At 43.5% G+C, this 20,144-nt stretch overlaps 1 protein-coding gene across 1 annotated transcript in view; it reads left to right on the top strand.

Moving 5' to 3' along the window:
• Positions 1-20,144, top strand: part of CRYL1 (crystallin lambda 1) — a 599,473-nt gene that overhangs the window by 474,596 nt on the left and 104,733 nt on the right. The window contains exon 5 of the mRNA XM_078657074.1: positions 4,226-4,420. Within this exon, the coding sequence (XP_078513200.1) occupies positions 4,226-4,420 (195 nt within the window). The remainder of the gene's footprint in view (positions 1-4,225; positions 4,421-20,144) is intronic.

Here is a 20,144-nt window from a genome sequence, read left to right as displayed (position 1 = left end):
ATCTCTTTAATATTTATTTTGCTCTATCCCTGCCTAGTTTTCTTAAGTTTGTAAATGATCCTCGACATTCCTTGTACCTCCTTAGTCCACTTTACTGGTTGTAATCAATTTATGTTTGTTTCACTCAATTGCACACGACAGTGGTATTAGTTTCTCCATGAACACCTCATAATTACACAAAAGGGCAAAATTAAGAGTTTCTGTTTCTTATCTTTCCATTGCCCTCAGCTCATGTGCAATCCTATGTACTAAACTAAATTCCCCTCAGCCCAGAGGATCCTATTATCCCATATTCTTAGCAATGTGTTCGTACTGGTGGGGCAAAACTCTGATGTCAGTAACATTGTTGACGTGGTAATGCAGAGCCCGAGGGAAAGGTTTTCCTGATATTGCAAGGCAATGTATTAATAAAAATGGTGTGTGACCACATCTAAACAACGATCGTGGACTATCCTTAAAGTGAATTCCTTCCAGACAATTCATAACAGATGATCCATGTTTATCTACATTCAAAAAAATGAGTGGAAGTGTCTAAACCTAATTTTGTGCAACATTACGCATTATCTGCAGCGTTTACTCAATGGGCATTGAATTCAATCCATATTCCCCACGTTGCCTCAAGTTCTTCTAGTTGTTGATTCCATTAATACAATAAACCAGCTCCATTTCCCAGGTTTCTTGCAACCCAATACACTAAAATTTAGAGAAAAAATAATTTAGCTAACCCAGACAAAGTATGGAACTATTCGGGTCAAGATATTTGGGAAGTCGTGCCTGGAGAACTTTGTAGAGCCGTGATGAGGGAGATGTACCCTCTACTGAGCCCTGCCTCTTCTTCAGCAGTTTCATGTTGTTTTCTCCATAACAAACAGCAAAACAAACATAAACTTCTCCAGTTAAATCAATACAAGGACAATAAGTTTACAATATTAAGGAACCATAGATCAGACAAGTTTGATTTATAATTTATTTTTCATCAATATAAATATTTGTATTTTACAATAAAAACGATTTTTATCAAAGATAAACACATAGATTTTGTGAGCTCCACATGAGTTCAGAATATACATAAACAAAACCAAAACAAGGAGCATAACAGCATAGCATATTTGAGAGAACAATCACATTCTACACAACACATACATGTCAGGACATTGGACACAGATAAAGCACAATATCATAATGATTATTCCATATTATTATTAGAATTGTCTTACAGCTTTAACCCTTCTTGTGTCCTTTCTCTCATTTATAAAGCAAAACCTGTGTAGACAGAATTGCGTTTTCTTCATAGCATCCCAATCTTCTCTTCAGGCTCCAAAAATATGACCCTGAAGTTTTGTTTATCTTTCTATCTCCCCCTGCATCTTCCCCATTGCAATCCTGATCCCCAAATAAGTGAAAATGTGAGATGCAGTGCTGAAAACCAATGGGGCTAGAATTAAAACAAAATAGGAAGGCCAGTACTCCTGTGTCCTGCTCTGCTACACTGTACCTGCATCAATGGTGGTTGGACCTCCTAGGATTGTGGGGCCAGAGGCCAGAAAATTAAATGAACTATCTGAAGACCCCACGATGATGCACCCAGGGTACAGAGGACCCCTATACTCATCGACGCCTTGGCTGGGGTAGTAAGCGCTATATAAATACAATTACAATCTGATACTAATTGCTTTGTGGCGTCTTTTCTCTCTTGAATGATGAGACCCACTCATTTCTGATTCAGGCTGAGTGTGTTTCAACAACACACCACTCTTCTGCCCTCTGGTGTTTGTAAAGAGTTCATATGCCTTTCTTCTGCCCAGTTCCATTAGGTACAAGACCAAGGCAACCAGTCGGGCATCTACTGGCAGTCAAGGGGCAGGGAGTGGCAGACATCTGGAGCATGAGTGCCACCAATTTAGAAGCGGTGCACAGGACAGCGGAACCCCTGAATTCTGGCTATCTCCAACTCATCCGAGTGCGGTTTCTCTCAGATATGTTCTAGTTGCAAATTTTCCCAGATGATCTTATGCAGTAATTTTGGAGCTCATGGCACTAGACAACTATGTAAAATTGTGACTCATATGGCACCTTCCATGGCCACACCGCCCATGAGGCTTACGTCGTTACAAAATATAGATAATCAGAAGAATGCTAGTCTCCTGCACTTTTGTAGCACAATTTAGTGAAGGAGGGAAAGGAAAAACTGAGCAGCTGTCCAATTAGACGTTTCTGTGGCGGAAACAATTAGTCCTACCTGAAGAGAAAATAGTTGCACCATACCTTAGCAAATTCAGTTCATGAAAATGAAAGTCAATAATAAAGTATGATATCACTGAGGCTATGGGCAACATTTTGATTCACAACCTATAAACCTGTCAGAGAATAAGAGACTAACTGTCACATAACCATATTCTCTGAGGATATGATCAGAAAAAAATGCGTTTGCTGACCATTGAATAATTGAATAATCAAATGATTTTAAATGTTGTGATATTGATAGAAAATGTTCAACTTTTGCAAAGGTATTTGCTACTCCTTTCTGGCGCAGAGATCTGTTGTACTGCGTATTCTTAACCATTTTAGAAAGTAAATAAATATTTTCAAGTAAAACATTATGCCCAAATATACAGACCAGAATAAGGCAGGGAAGTCAACGTAACCCTTGCGAGGCAGAAAGTGTCAGGCGCCTGCAACATGTTCAACAAAGGCCTTTCTCAGACCGTTTGTAAGTTTTAATTTAACAGTTTGTAAAACCTTTCACGGGTCTTATAGAGAAGTACAAAGCCAAATAACAGCAGTAATCAAAGAAAGATTGTTTACATTAATGCATAGGCTATTTTTTTTTTAAAACTACACTTCTTATAGTGTTTTCTTACAAAATCATCTTTTATTGAGTTGGAGCCTGGCAGTGCCAAGATGGAAACATTGTTGAAGGCTCAATCATGGCTCTGACTCTCAAAACACACAAAACCCTCAGCACAGAAAGTGAGCTGTCTCACCCTTGGTAAAGCAGATACTTGTGAGAGGGCTGAGAACCAAAACAACATTGACCTGTTGTGAATGAATACAGTACTACGTGCAGGCAGAAGAACCTTGAAGAATTGTTATATTCGTGAGCCCATGCTGTCGTTAAGAATAAAGTCATTCAGAAATAAACAAACTTGCTTGGCTACGTGCAGCAGAAATAATAAACAGTAAATGTTAGATGATGAGGCATCGATTTTCAACAAAACGGCGTTGAGGCCAAGCTGAAGCTTAGGGGCTCATTATGATGGCGGGCGGACATCATTCTGCCCGCCATCATAACGGTGATGGGACCACCCGCCAGACGTGCGGCGGTCACACCAGCCTAATTAGTATACGCCCGCCACCCTGGGGTCGCGTGCTGGCCTTATCACTGGCCTGACTGTTGGCTGCAGCACAGTCCGCAATGTGAAAACTCCACAATGTGCATTTCCATGCACAACGTGGCAGGCACCATGCAGTGCCTGCCACCTTCTGCATGGAAATGTAGGGGGGTACTATGGGTACCCCCCCAGTTCCCCCTCCCACTGAGGGGGCCCACAATGGGCCCCCAATGCCAGTCACAGCCTGTCTTTTTGCGGCAGAATATCTGCTGCAAAAAGACAGGCATAAGGGCTCATCCTAATCACTACGGCGGTGCCTGCACGGCACCGCCGCAATGATGCCCTGGTTCCGGAAGGCGGGCGGAAAAGGACCTCCTTGTGGGACCATGGCGGACGGACTTTCCATCCACCGCGGAACCAATGTGATTCCCACCACTATCCTAATTTGGTGGTGGGTGAATCACATTGTGATGGCGGGAGGATCGCACCGCCGGCCGGCGGTGGCAATCCTCCCGCCAACATAATGAGCCCCCAAGTTAGCACAAGCCTAGAAAATATACTTTAACAGGTCATATCAAAATCGTTTCCAAGGCAATAGCATCATATGAGTAGTATGCATATGTAAATTTGAGTGCATATTACTATTCTGCACATTGTTAATAATGCACATTCATTGTAAAATGCATAAAACCTCTACAGTATGATGGCCGTTGATGACCTTTTCTGTATTTCTGTAGTTTTAATATCAGAAAATAGGATTCCATGCATGATCATATTTAATTCATTTCTGAAGGGCAATGACACGGAGGATATTTTTTTGCTAACATTCAATAATAATTGACTACTGGTGATATACGACTTAAGTCATGTTTTCTGTATTTCTACCTATGCAGGTAAACCCACCTTACTATGTGCCACTGGTCGAGCTGGTGCCTCATCCAGAAACAGACCCTGCTACAGTTGAAACAACTTATGCTCTTATGAAGGAGATTGGCATGTCCCCAGTTAAGCTGCTGAAGGACATTGATGGGTTTGTGCTGAATCGGCTCCAGTATGCAGTGATTAGTGAAGCCTGGAGGCTAGTAAAGGTACTGCATCATTACAGCATGAAATCTAAGATGGCTGACGATGAGGCCAGTACTAGGAATCATACGTCTCTAAGCGAAAGAAGCTTAGATGTGTTTTATTTATTCATTTGTATACTTTATTTGTTTTATAAACTTGCTGTCTTCCAGCTACAGAAGAGTATATTTTCCAAATGAGGTAAGTACACGGGACAGTTGGATGCAGCAAGTGATGTAAAGTGAGAAAAAGAGTTCCATGTATACAGGAAGGTGTAAAAGGTTGCCTGTAAGTAATAAAGGTGTACAGGCAGTGTGACCGAGAATCCTGCAACCCTGTGTGTCGCGGTCTTACCAATGCCTTCCAGGAGCTGTACGTCCATGTAATATGTCGATGTTATTTAATAAACATACTTTTTGATGTTTCTTAAACCGCAAATGAGTTGGTGTTCCTCTTGAGAATGTAAGTTGGTGTTCCTCTTGAGAATGTATCAATGTGTTCCAGTGACGAATACCATGACCTGGAGGGACCTTCTTCTTTTTGTGGCCTACTTGGTACTCTGGAGGTAAATTGCCCAGGGACCAGAGGTTACCATTCCGGGGATGAGTCCTAAAGGTATCGAGAGCCATTGCTTCCTAAGGCCCTGTTCATTTTGCTAAGTATTTGAGGCAGGGCTTTAAGTGGGATGAAAAAAGCGGGGTCGGTGGGGGTTCTATAAAGGGCGTGTGGCCTGTATTATTAAGGATGTGGGTTTAACAAGTAAACTATGTATCTGTGATTTCGATACCATTCTCTGTCAGTAGTTGTTAGCTGTTTAAGATCAATGAGTATTAACAATTATTTTGTTGTTAATAATATTGAACATATTTAAATTCTGAATTAAACATTACTGAGGCCAGTGGAAAACGTAGTGGTCTTCGGTCTCCCAAACACTCCGCTATGTCCACTCTGTTTGACACGTATGCCCTTTTTCTCTCACTTCTCATTCATCTGTGTATCTTTACTTGTATCTCTTTCATTTCAGCACCCTCTTTTCGCTTTTGCCTGAATGCACTTTTTCACTTCACCACCCGTCAAACACACAGAGCACCCACCCACCCTCACATACTGTATTTTATTTTACTTTCACCTTGTCAATGTGTTGACTACTGTGTACCTCCTTCACACACATTGCACAGAATCACAACTGAAAAATGTGACCATTGCTCTTTGTGCTCTGCATATAGGTCAAGGATTGGATGACCTTGTATTTCTCAACACCTTTTTTACCAACTGGCAGGCACCTGATAAACTCACACCGTTTTCATCCTCAACTCCGGGCTCTCTCTATCATGTCCAGTTATAAGCTCCAGGGCCGTATTATCATAGGGTGCACTTTCCCTGTTTGCACCACAGCACACCTGTAAACAGATGTGCCGGGTGCAAACAGCGAAAGTGCGCTCTATCATGGTGAATGTGCTGCCCTGAGGCCAGCTGCGAAAGCTTGCTGCCCTGGGGCTGCGCTTTCAAGTGAAATATGGACCCGCTGCTTCAAAGCCTCTCTGTGTTTCACTGCGCAGGTGGCACCTGCCCAGCACTTTCAAGGGGATTAGAGATCCCCTTGCAGGCGGGTGCAGTGAGGGACTGCACCTGCCTGCAAGGAGATGTCTGGGGGATCCATGGGACCCCCTCTCTCCCCTCCATAGGGCTGCCCCTAGGAGGTGCACTTTCAGTGCACCACCTTTTGGTGGCACACTTTTAGTTCGCCTCCTGACTGCTTCTTTACCTTTCCGCCCGCGTCCATAATACGGCGCAGGCACATAGTCAAAGGGATTCCCTCATTGGCATGGGGCCACGTGAGTGCCAGCGCTATCTTTATTACAGAACGGGCTGCACAGGGGTCTGTGGCCCATTCTGTAGTACGAATGTGCCCCGGTGGTGCTCACTGCTGGTACACATGCCTGTTGCACCCCCGGGGCACGCTCTGTAATACGGCCCCAAGAGCGACTCCATTGAAAGTATCTTCTGTACAAGAGTAATATGCTACATGAAAAAAATACAGAAGCACAGCATCCTGGAAACGGTCTTAGGGAATGGAAGATTAAGTAAAACGTGAAATAATAATAGGAACTAAATCATTTTTCACATTGTTTGTTCATAAATCAATCAGTGTTTCTGCCTGTAAAGTTAAGGATATGAATATATGGCTTGTTAAGAGCCTTTTTAGGGCTCGCCCCTTTTCTATTTCGCAGAAATATAAAACAGGGGTGAGTCCTTATGTCGCTGATCCAGTTCTTTCCCCAAAGGCTCTCTTCAGGCAGCTGATTGGCTCTCAAAGAGGATTTCCACGAGTGCATGTGCTCTTGTGCACGAGCTTGCCCGAGCCTTCCTCCTGGCAGCAGCATTTCTCCTCCCCTTACCATTTGCTCCTGTGCTTCCCCGCCCACTGCTTCACACTTCATTCTCCGAGAGCTTCAAAGCTCCCCTGGGCTTCTTCCTAGATCAGGATTATGCATGCCGCTCCCCCTTGTTAATTCCTTTTCGTTTTGCCTCTCTCTTTCGCAGACTCCCTTGGCCTACCTCCTCTGTCTCTCTCTGCCTGTGCTCTCCTTTTCTATCCATCTCTCAATCCCTCCCATTTTCTATCTCTGCCTGTCTCTCTCTGTTTCCTCCCACACTCTGTCTCAATCCCTGCCACCCCTCTCTCTCCCTGAGTGTCCTCCCCCCGCCTCGCTCATTGTTGCTTCTTTTGCAGCCATTCAGTAAATCCCTCATTGATTTCCCGCTACCTCCACTTGTCCTCTTGAAACCCTTCTCATGTGCGCCTTTTAAAACCTCTCATGTCCCCCCCCCCCCGCACTCCACCTCTCCTTCCCTTGCACTCGCTCTCTTTGTTATTCTTGATTGAAATGTAAATGCATTTCATGCAGCAGCGAAAAGGCACCTTGTTTACAGAGTACTGCTAGTAAGTGATAGCTCACGATGTCCCACTTTGATAGCTGCGTCTAAAGTTTCTCACTCTGCACCTCTTGTAAATGCCCCCTGTCAGATGTCGAATCTCAAATGCCATCGCATATAAGTGACCCCCAATGTCCTAAGGGCACCCCCTCTGTCTGATGTCACATGCTTCAATGCCTCTTATAAACAGCCCCCGATGGTCCAATTGGACGCCCTCTCTAATATGTCCGTTTTAATTTCTCACAATGGAATTTGCAAATAGCCACAGATGCTTCTTGCTTGCCAACTGGAATAACTGTCTGATGTCACGTATTCACGCCACTCCTTTTAAATGGTACCCGACGTCGTATGCTTACCCTACATTTAATAAGCTGTGCCAAATGCTCATGCAGCTTCTACAGCTTTTATGAACTTTTCGCTGCGAAGTCATACACTTACACAGTATTCGTATGTACTTGTGAGACGCCGCATATCTTCTATGTAAATCACTCTGTTCCAGCCAGGAAAAGGCAACGTTCTGAAGAAGCATCTTAACTACAGGCTGCTGCAATCAGACCCCCTGGGTCGCAATTGTTAGCTGGTTGCCATCCATACATCAGGTTTGGAATTCACAATGATCAAAGTGCTCTCCCTTAACACCAGTGTGCATAGGTGATTTCACACAATCTCTGTTAATCTCAGCAGAGCGTTTTTGACTTGGTTCATTTACACAAATAGCCCACTTCTGCTGCTGCACCAGGTATGACTATCTTGCCACAACCAAACCTATCCGCCACCAGTCTACCTTTAACATCTAACCCATGTTGAACAATCTTAAAAAAATATATATAACATACAGCTTAACACTGGCTGCTTGGCTATAATTCGTAATCCATAAGCATCAAACTATTTTATAAGTAACTGACTCAGTCCTATCCTTACCAGCCCTTCACACCAAAATGCACTCTGACAGGCATCTGTTACTTCACCAGCGTCTCGGCCTCACTTCTCCTCCCCCCTAATTACATCCCGCTTTCACTTGAAAGGGACCGCCAATGCTTGTTTCATTAGCTCCCCATCTCTCATTCTGTCATCCTCCCCCTTGTCCGTCCCCCCCACCGGGTCTCTTCTTTCCTTTTAAGAAGGCCCGCAGTTCACTAATGGAAATGTGGCATTGCATGGCATTTTAAAAATGTTGTGTGTGCGCGCGCACGCACCACTGGGATGTGCATCTTTGTATTGCAGAAATAAGCAGCAGATTTAGGGCATTGTTTCTGCAAAATAAGAAATTCCAACGGCAGTCTGACTTCATTATGTTTCTTGCGGGAGCACCTGCTTTGGTTATGCCGCTCGGATTTCCCCAATATCTTGCACGCACAATCAGCAGGTTGCTTGTCAGAATGGTGTTATAAAGAATAACATTAACCCGGGGCCAATAGAGAAGAACCTTCAGATAGTTTAATATGCAATTTGACGGTATGCAAATTAACAAGGATAATCGTGTACAAAGGTACACCACACATTTGTACGCAAACAGACCTACAATAATACTCACATGCGTGGGAATGCGCACATCAAGGCACAGGCTCATGCATGAGCACAGGTGCCTAAATAATTACATACATGCAAATAGACACGCACTCACATTTCTATAAACAAGCACATTCATACATGCAGTCTCATATGCATACATGCATTTCCATACCAAACACACATGCAAGCCCACACTGCACAATCACACGTGCACCCTCACAAACAGCCTTCTTCCTGTTCCTTCCTAAAACACAGCTTATTTTTGTTATTGGCTTTTTTCTATGCGTGTCTGTGGTGTTAAAAATGTCAGCATAGCATTCCCCATAGCTCCCCGTGACCCCCTCCCTCCCTCTTCTCTCCTCGCTTCTTGTGCTCCCTCCTTCCACTCAGCATTGAACATGTGCCCCGGTGCCTTCAGAGGAAACCACGACTCTTTAATCTTTTTAGAACAAAGTCTGCTCATCTCATTCTACCTCCTCACCCCCCACCCCCCCAACCCCGTGTTGGTCCGTCACCTCTTGCTTTCGCAACAAGGGAAGCATGCATGGCTTAGAACTGCATTAAAATGCTAATACTCCCAAACTAAAACGATAGTTCAGTAGGAGAATGTGCCAGCAGCAGAGAGCTGCGTGCCACCTTCAGCCACACACTTTACCGCCCTCACTCTACCACTCTACCGCCCTCACTCTACCACTCGACCTCCCTCACTCTACCACTCTTTCGCCCTCACTCTACCACTCTATCGCCCTCACTCTACCACTCTATCGCCCTCACTCTACCACTCTCACTCTGCCCCTCTACCACCCTCACACCCTCATTCTACCACCCTCACTCTACCACTCTACTGCCCTCACTCTACCGCTCTACCGCCCTCATTCTACCGCCCTCACTCTACCACCCTCACTCTACCGCCCTCACTCTACCACTCTACCGCCCTCACTCTACCACTCTACCGCCCTCACTCTAAAAGACTCACTCTACCGATCTACCGCCCTCACTCTACCACTCTATCGCCCTCACTCTACCACTCTCACTCTGCCCCTCTACCACCCTCACACCCTCATTCTACCACCCTCACTCTACCACTCTACTGCCCTCACTCTACCGCTCTACCGCCCTCATTCTACCGCCCTCACTCTACCACCCTCACTCTACCGCCCTCACTCTACCACTCTACCGCCCTCACTCTACCACTCTACCGCCCTCACTCTAAAAGACTCACTCTACCGATCTACCGCCCTCACTCTACCACTCTACCGCCCTCACTCTACCGCTCTACCACCCTCACTCTACCACTCTACCGCCCTCACTCTACCACTCTACCGCCCTCACTCTAAAAGACTCACTCTACCGATCTACCGCCCTCACTCTACCACTCTACCGCCCTCACTCTACCGCTCTACCACCCTCACTCTAAAAGACTCACTCTACCGATCTACCGCCCTCACTCTACCGCCCTCGATCTACCACTCTACCGCCGTCACTCCAACACCCTCACTCTACCGCCCTCACTCTACCGCCCTTTTCTACCACTCTACTGCCCTCACTCGACCTCCCTCACTCTACCGTGCTCACTCTCCGCTCTACCGCCCTCACTCTACCGCCCTCACTCTACCACTCTACTGCCCTCACTCTACTGCCCTCACTCTACCACTCTACCGCCCTCACTCTACCACTCTCACTCTAACACTCCACCGCCCTCACTCTACCACTCTACCGCCTCACGCCCTCACTCTACCGCCCTCACTCTACCATTCTACCACCCTCTCTCTAGCACTCTACTGCCCTCACTCTACCGCCCTCACGCTACCACCTCACGCTACCGCCCTCACTCTACCACACTCACGCTACCACCTCACTCTACCACCCTCACTCTACCACCCTCACTCTACCACCCTCACTCACTCTATCGTCCTCACTCACTCTTTCGTCCTCACTCACTTTATCACCCTCACTCACTCTATCTATCGCCCTCACTCTATCTATCTATCGCCCTCACTCTATCTATCGCCCTCCCTCACTCTATCTATCTATCTATCTATCTATCTATCTATCTATCTATCGCCCTCACTCTATCTATCTATCTATCTATCTATCGATCTATCTATCGCCCTCACTCTATCTATCTATCTATCGCCCTCACTCTATCTATCTATCTATCTATCTATCGCCCTCACTCTATCGCCCTCACTCTATCAATCTATCGCCCTCACTCTATCTATCTATCGCCCTCACTCTATCTATCTATCGCCCTCACTCTATCTATCTGTCGCCCTCACTCTATCTATCACCCTCACTCTATCTATCTATCTATCACCCTCACTCTATCTATCTATCGCCCTCACTCTATCTATCTATCTATCACCCTCACTCGATCCATCTATCACCCTCCCTCTATCTATCGCCCTCCCTCCCTCTATCTATCGCCCTCACTCTATCTATCGCCCTCACTCTATCTATCTATCTATCTATCGCCCTCACTCTATCTATCTATCTATCTATCTATCGCCCTCACTCTATCTATCTATCTATCTATCTATCTATCTATCTACCTATCTATCTATCACCCTCTCTCTATCTATCTATCGCCCTCACTCTATCTATCGCCCTCACTCTATCTATCTATCGCCCTCACTCTATCTATCTATCGCCCTCACTCTATCTATCTATCGCCCTCACTCTATCTATCTATCGCCCTCACTCTATCTATCTATCGCCCTCACTCTATCTATCTATCACCCTCACTCGATCCATCTATCACCCTCCCTCTATCTATCGCCCTCCCTCTATCTATCGCCCTCCCTCTATCTATCGCCCTCCCTCCCTCTATCGCCCTCCCTCCCTCTATCTATCGCCCTCCCTCCCTCTATCGCCCTCCCTCCCTCTATCGCCCTCCCTCCCTCTATCGCCCTCCCTCCCTCTATCTATCGCCCTCCCTCCCTCTATCTATCGCCCTCCCTCCCTCTATCTATCGCCCTCCCTCCCTCTATCTATCGCCCTCCCTCCCTCTATCTATCGCCCTCCCTCCCTCTATCGCCCTCCCTCCCTCTATCGCCCTCCCTCCCTCTATCTATCGCCCTCCCTCCCTCTATCTATCGCCCTCCCTCCCTCTATCTATCGCCCTCCCTCCCTCTATCCATCGCCCTCCCTCCCTCTATCTATCGCCCTCCCTCCCTCTATCTATCGCCCTCCCTCCCTCTATCTATCGCCCTCCCTCCCTCTATCTATCGCCCTCCCTCCCTCTATCTATCACCCTCCCTCCCTCTATCTATCGCCCTCCCTCCCTCTATCTATCATTCTCCCTCCCTATATCTATCATTCTCCCTCCCTCTATCTATCATTCTCCCTCCCTCTATCTATCATTCTCCCTCCCTCTATCTATCACCCTCCCTCTATCGCCCTCCCTCTATCTATCTATCGCCCTCCCTCGATCCATCTATCACCCTCCCTCTATCTATCTATCACCCTCCCTCTATCTATCTATCACCCTCCCTCTATCTATCGCCCTCCCTCCCTCTATCACCCTCCCTCCCTCTATCTATCATTCTCCCTCCCTATATCTATCATTCTCCCTCCCTCTATCGATCGCTCTCCCTCTATCGCCCATCCTCTATCTATCGCCCTCCCTCTATCTATCGCACTCACTCTATCACATCACCACAGCATCACTCAGCACCACCACAGCATCACTCAGGGGCACAACAACATCACTATGGGCTACCACAGCATCACTGAACGCCACAGCATCACTCGTCGCCACCACAGCAGCATTCTGTGCAACCATTCAACAACAACTGGTTCAAATATGTTCTCTCAATGTTTCAAGCTTTATTACAAATGTCACAAAAATATGTTAATATTTAACTTCTGTTCTTGGATTTTCGTCAGAATAAAATACACTGAACATAATCTTCACAAAAGTTATTTACAAAAGTTTAAGCTATTGCCATTATAAGTTAGAAGAACTTTTATTTAAGTATTAATTATTAAGAAAAATGAAAAGCCATTGTTATTTGTAATATCAATACATCTAAGTCACGTAAATACGACACATTGCATTACAAATGCTATAGGTGTCACATTTGCGAAAGTTAAAACTATTGGAATTGTAAATGACAAAGCTATTAATTTAGCTATTTTCAAAACCAACACATAAATACAAGATTTGTCATTAACAATACCAATAGCTCAAACTTTCATAATGCGAGACCTATTGCATTGCAAATGCTTATTCAATGTTCTTTTTGAATCACTACCAAGTCTCAGACCCAGAGGCACTCGGCCTGCTTAAAGCCTTGTTTTGGGAGCTCATTAATAGTCTTGAGGGGATACCGTTTGCGCCCAAAATGAAAGTTTGAAAACAAATCACGATTACTAGATATGCGGACATTATTACCACTCCTTCCCCGCACAATTTTCATCAGGTAAAACCTGTCGGATTTTGTGTGGAGAAAAACACACCATTCTGACCCTGTGAAATAGGGGAAACAAAGAATTTTGCAGCGGTGCACCCCATTACTCACTCTTTTCTCTTTTATATATTGATGTTTGTTCAGCGAGCCTATTTTGCGAAGCAGCGAACGTCATAATGAATTGTTTGCTAAAGACAAAATAATTTTTGAGGATTTGGTAAATTAACATATAACCTTAACTTAAAATAGTTAAAGAAGTTTAACACTTAACACAAAATATTACAATAGAGAGAAGAAGGTTCTCGCTTGCCTTTGGATACCTCACTGTTTTTTCATAGGTATCGGTTGGGCATGGATTTGACTCTATTTCTGTGTCTTCTTTGTCTTTTCGTTGGTGTCTTCTGCTATGTTTTCTCAGCTGTTGGATTCCTGAAAATTCCTTTTCCCTCCTCCAGTATTTTTATGTAACTCTTTGTTCTGTGCTGTAAAAGCCCAAACCCAAGAGTGCTCCACCACCTATTTTTGGTCGCTAGCTTAGTCCAGACTTATTTGAATAATTTGGCTTGAGCTAGTTTGCCTAGGACCAGTCTTTTATAACGTAGCTCCATTGCTTGAAAAGTGAAAATGCACGGTGTCTGGACCTCAAGTAGAATACTTTTTCATTCTTCAAAATAGTACAATAAGTCATCTTTAAAGAGCCCTTTCATTTCTGAAATTTAGTTGTAAGGAGTGCGTGCAGTTGCACAGATGATTATTACCAAAAATGTCTTTTCTTACTAGACCAAGGGACTTCGGGCCTTATTACCAGTTTGGCAGTCCGACCACTGAAGGACCGCAGCTGAGACCTTACCAAGAATGCAGCGCTGGCGGTCTGCCGTATTACGAGTGAACCGCGGAGCCCTCAGTGTGGCTGCAGTGGTCTTGTGGTGGTGGGCAATGGTTTTCCATACATATTGATGCCTGTGTGTACATTGCGACTACATATGTGTCAAATGTACACATATGCATGATACATGTGGAAAAATATCACCTACTCATTGCCGGAGTCCGACCCATATGTGGGCATCCCAGAAATTGGTATATAGCAGAAAGAACACTTAGCTGTGTAACGTCACAGGCTTGGTCTTATTCCTCGGGGTGAAGATGCTCCTGTGTAGGGCGACCTGTGAAATCTGCTGGGAAGAACGGTACAGGGCTGAGTATGCACACCAAACCCTTTGTTTCTGCCGTCCCTTGGGCGGCAGTCCGATCGTGGCGATTAGTCTAGTGGAAAAACCAACCAGTAATATGGATGGTGGTGTTGCTGCTTTGTATTGAGGCTGCTTTTCCCCCAACCGCCGTCCCAACGGTCGGCGGTGTGCTGGCGGTCCAGCACTGCAACACTTCCAACTCGTAATACAGTGGATGGACCACAGAACTCACGGCGGAACAGACCGACACCGCCAGTATGGTGGTCCACGGACTGTGAAACTCGTAATAACGCCTTTGGTGTTAATCTTGCTTTATTTTGCTTTCTTTGATTCTTCAGAAATTGAGTGTGTGACGTTTTGAAATATTGTGCACTGTCAGGCAGCAAGCCAACTTCAGACCTGTGCAGACCAAATCCAGCCCTCTGTGTTGTTTTAGTGCTCACCTTCCTCGCACCCCTTTGATTCCACTGCCTCCTGTATGCCCTTTGTCACATTACAGGGTGCTTCAGGTGAGCTGCCCTCTTCCAGAGAAGGTAACGCTGTTTAGCTCTGCATGCCAAAGCCATGGTCCAAGACCCTAGGAGGACTAACACGAGGATGTACAGAGGATTTTGCAAATCAACTTTGTGAGGGAAACCTGCACTAGTCTGAGGAATTAACAGAATTATAGATCATCTGGAATTCCAGAGGAAGCTTGCTTTAATGACCCATGCCTCCTGAAGAATGACACTAACCACTTCCCAACACCATCCACATCCTCCTCTTCAGCAGTACCTTATTTTTTAAAAATGATAAGTGCCAGGGCACCTGTCAGGCCTCAGCTTGCACCACCCATTGCTACTGCCAGCGCTGCCAATGACAGTACCTTCACTAACATCAGACTACTACAAGTGTAACAATGCAGACTGTTTAAGACCTCCAAAGCTATAAGAATGGTTTGGGCGACAGGTATTAGTTGTTTTTAATGTCTATTGAATTAATAAACTACTGTTGTTCTGCTCATCGCTAAATTATACAAACAGTGGCACCATGTGGCAGCTGCCATTAGTGCTGGTGTTGACTATGTAAATGCAGGTGCTGACCATCGGAAACCACTGGCTCAAATTAAGCATTACTCTTCACAAACGTCACAGCAGGTTTCACCAGTGAGGCCAAGATAAAGATCTGAATCCAAATTATCTGAGTCCTGTGACTCACTGATTAAGGCAACTTGTAACCATTTCGAACACTTATGTTCATTTGACAAAAACAGTATGTTTTTTATTTTACACGCACTATATAATTTTTGGGTGCTCAACATAAAAAAATATTTTGAATTATTGTGTAGCGTAATGTTTATATACATAAAGGTATTTAGACATTTATTTTTAAAAGTATACGTAATAAAGACGAAAAGTAACTTTAACGAGTTAATCTCTAATTGCTGAAGCATTTTGGTCCCATTGTTGCAGTTACTGTACATAATCTTTATTGCCATCTTCATCCCTTGAGCTATCTTCTGGCAGGTTGGAGTCTTCAGCTATGGCCACACGTCGATGCATAGCCACATTACCCCGCATGCAGCAATCTTACTCATTCTCTTTTGTTTATATGCAAATGCACTCTACGACTATAATGGAGACATCGAAAGCAAGCCTTAAAAAGTCCAAAAGCATGCTCAGTTACGTTTCTTATCCTAAAGTGTGCCTCATTATGTATACGTTGAGTGAGTGATGAGGTCATGAATTGGTGTATTAAACCATTCAAATAATGGATGAGCATTGATTGATTGATTGACCTACATTGGGATAAAGCTGAAAGGTCAATATTAAAAATGTTGTACATATAATATGCTGAACCATTCCTTCAATTGAAAAATCAGTAATTCTTTGTGAATTTATACTCACCTAACAACATTCGCCTTAGTGAGTGATATCTTGCCATGGTATATTGAATCTGGTTATTTCTTAAGATCATAGAATAATGTACAGATCCTGGAAAATGGGTGCTTATTAATTTATGGTATGCTGCATCTTTCTATTTCTGCAAAATGTTCTACTGCTCTGGGTGGTATAAGTACCACGTGAGTATTGCCCTGGGCTTCTATAATGTTAGTGCATCCGGCAAGCGCATAATCCTTCAAATTCACGATTTCATTGTCCGTACAGAAAACAGTGTATTGTGCTGCAAGCTGGAGTAAGGCACCCATGTCCTTCTCATAGTGATGCTTTGTAAGAACATATTCTCTGGACATATTTAAAGGACTGGGACACCTCCTGATCATTGTCAGCCTTCTTCTACACCAACTGGATACTTGTGCAATAATTAGCAATTTGGTAACTGTTAGAGCAAGAGCGCACTGCAGTTAAAGGGATATACAACATACACAGTAAGTTGTGGTGCTCAAGATAAACGTTGGTCGGTTACCACGACCTTTCGCTGTGCTAACAATTTTAGCTCAATCAAAACCTAAATATTTTATCGAGCACTCAAAAAAGTCCAAACAAATATTCAGTAGTTTTTATCTTGCAACGATTTTAATCTTGAATCTTTCCAATTGTCATCTTCATTGGATACATCCTTCAGAGGTAAACATTCTTCATCCTACATGCAGCCAACACGTGTTTCGTCTGGTCTTTTAAGACCAAAAGACTTCCTCAGGGCTGCAACCCAAACAGAGTATAACAGTGGCAGTATGTTAATATATAATATACAGTAAAATGTCAATTTTACAGGCATGTCAAGAGTTTCTAGGGAAACATCCCAAACCTTACGTGTGCTCAATAGTAGAAATAGAGAAAGTCAGTTAGGACTAGTCACCAAGTGTAAGCTAGAGACACCTTTATATAATGTGATCAGAGTCAGATCTAAGTTGTAACCTATACCGTGTAAGATAGGTTTAAAGATACATAAGTATTTAATAGTAGGTTAGTTATAGTAGAAGCGAACATGCTGTGGGGTTTCATACCTATATTTCTCCACGTAACTATATATCCGATCTTGTTCCTGTCAGGTTAAATTCTATACAAAATAATAAAACTATTATTACAAACTGAATTATTGTTACTGATTTGCAGTAATAGTAGATCTCCTGCATTCTATTGATCCTGATATCTAATATTCTTACCTATTACTTCTGCGGGTTCGCATATCTCAACAGTCTACTCTGCTCTTAATTCAGGTGTCCGTGTTCGTCACCTGCAATTTGAAAACCCGGGTTAGCGATTACCCTGAATAAATTATGAGTACTATTCTCAACATTACGGGTTACAAATCTTCCAGTAGTTTTTAAAAGCTATCTTACCTATCGTACTGCGTTTCGTACCTCGGAGCGCTCTTCTCTATTCTGGCGTTCTAGTATAGCGCCATCTTAACAGTCGGGTGCCATGAGGAGTGGGGGATTCCGATATTTTGGGACTGAATACTTGCAAGTACAGAGGTGCATCTCCCCCTTGGAACCCACTTGGGGAAAAAAGTTGAACTTTACAAGAATGTCTATCAGCACCAACTTTGGTTTTTATGGACTACAACACCCAACAAGCATTGAGGCAAGAAGTCCCACTGGGGCGGGGTGTATTGATATGGAGTCCACACAGCTGTCGATGTTTCTGTGAACAGCCAGTGAGCCAGGGCGGGAGCTCGAAATGCATTTGGCATTCCTTGTGGGGGAGTGATGTTATGCTGTGCCTGCTGCCTAAAATAAATTATGGAGATATTCATCCACTGTGTTGGCGTTTCCTCAAGGGCAACCTTTTTCGTTTGGATATATATATATATATATATATAATTTTTCAGTTGTAAGGATTTAGTTTAGGCTGGTGTGTTTGACTTCCTGGATGAATGTGTTTGTCTGTTAAAGATAAAAAAATTAAAAATCTTTACAAACTTCATAACTAATTAAAAATTAATTTGTGGCGTCTTCAAGCACAATAAACAATATGGTTTTATAGTATATTTTATAACAATCTTAATGATTCACTACTTCTTCTAAGCAGGTGGTTTCTGATGATAATAATTATGCACATCTGCAAGCCCCAACTGCTACTCGTGATAGGAATTTTATTGCTGCACTCAGTGTTACTGGGTGCGGTTTTTACACTGCGTCGTAATTGTAAGTAGCAGATTTAACCCAAAAAAATGCGACAAATCTGCTCTGCACAACTCCTATTTAAGGCCTAAGAGTTGGTGACATCATAAACGACAAGGTTGGTGTCCAATTGGTTTTCAAATCGCACCAGACATAGAGCTGGCAAAACAAGACCATAATACACTTACTCTTTATGTATTTCTAACAGTTCATGTTTATTTAATGGAAGTTAGCTTGAATGGGTGTTTTTCAAACACGGAAACATTTATTGAAAACAGTAAGTGACATTAACAGGGGTCTCCAACCTTTTCTGTACTGAAAGCTACTTTTGTTCATTGAAACACATTGAGAGCTACTAATATTATTAGTGTTGTATAATTTCAATTTTGTTCTATGTATATTAATTCAACCAAGCAAAAGCTTTCTAATTTATTAAGCTAGGCTGCACACAGGTGAGCTACTGAGAGGTAGCTGGAGAGCTGCAGTAGCTCACTAGCTACTGTTTGGAGACCCTGTACTAGGCTATACTTGGCTATACTGTTTAGTTGTCTGTAGAAAGAATATGAGAAATAAGTTTAGTACCTATTTATGTGGCACTTAGTTATGTAGTTTGATTGGAGAGTTTTAGAACACTAATAACTTTTGCTTTGTTTTAAAACAAATTGTGTCTGGGCTGCAATAGGAGCGTTCAAGTTTTTATTTCTTCCATGAATAGAATGTTGAATCTAATTTACACAAAAAGTACCTAGGAGTCAAACATAAACTCTAATCACAAACAACTACTGACGTAACATAAAAGAGGGGGTGTAAGCTAAATTATTCAGTGACACCAGGTGATACTATATCACCATATTCACGTGAGGCACATACCCAAGGTGAGAATTTTCCCATCAGTTGTCTATCTGTTCCGCCACTTTTACATCATATGGGTTCTCCTTACCCAGGAGTTAGTGCAAACACAGTCACACGAGTTGGAAGACTGTAAGAGTAAGAAGACCCTAGCTTTTTTACAGTGAGCGGTGTTAATGTAATATGACAACTTAAAAAAGCAGTGCAAGTGAGTGAGTAGTGAAGAGATAAAATTAGGTGAAACTGAGTAGAAGTAGAACCTTTAATGTTTTCTCTCAGCTCCCCAATCTTAAAAACAATAGTGAAGTGACAGATTTAACAAAATATCTGCTCAGCGAGTGGTCGACATGTTTCTGCATAAAAGGAAAGTGCCTATGCATTCATCAGGACCTAGTTGTTGCTACTGCTGTAGAAAATAGTGAAAAATAAAAAGGAATCATATCACCTGATTGTCAGGTTCAGATGCTCCACCACAATCTATAAAATATAATCACGTCAACAGGAAATGAAGGTGAAAAGAGACAGACAATTTTATAAAATAATACACTCATCTGTAGTGTTATTTTTGTGATCATGTCAATTCATATTTCTCGACATGTATTCACTCACCCAATTCGTGTGGGGATCGCGCCTCACCTCACCTGGCTGCAGCTCAGGTAAATGAGGAGCACCGCTCTGTTTGTGAAAGAAACAAATATATACATAAGCATTCCACCGTTTATCCCATGAGGAAGTAAAATCGACATTATTGACCAGAGTCATAGGCACTAGAAATGGTATAAAG

The sequence above is a fragment of the Lissotriton helveticus genome, chromosome 8 (genome assembly GCF_964261635.1).
Source record: "Lissotriton helveticus chromosome 8, aLisHel1.1, whole genome shotgun sequence".
Taxonomy (NCBI): domain Eukaryota; kingdom Metazoa; phylum Chordata; class Amphibia; order Caudata; family Salamandridae; genus Lissotriton; species Lissotriton helveticus.
Note: the sequence above shows the minus strand (reverse complement) of the source record. Positions and strands in the feature narration are given on the sequence as shown.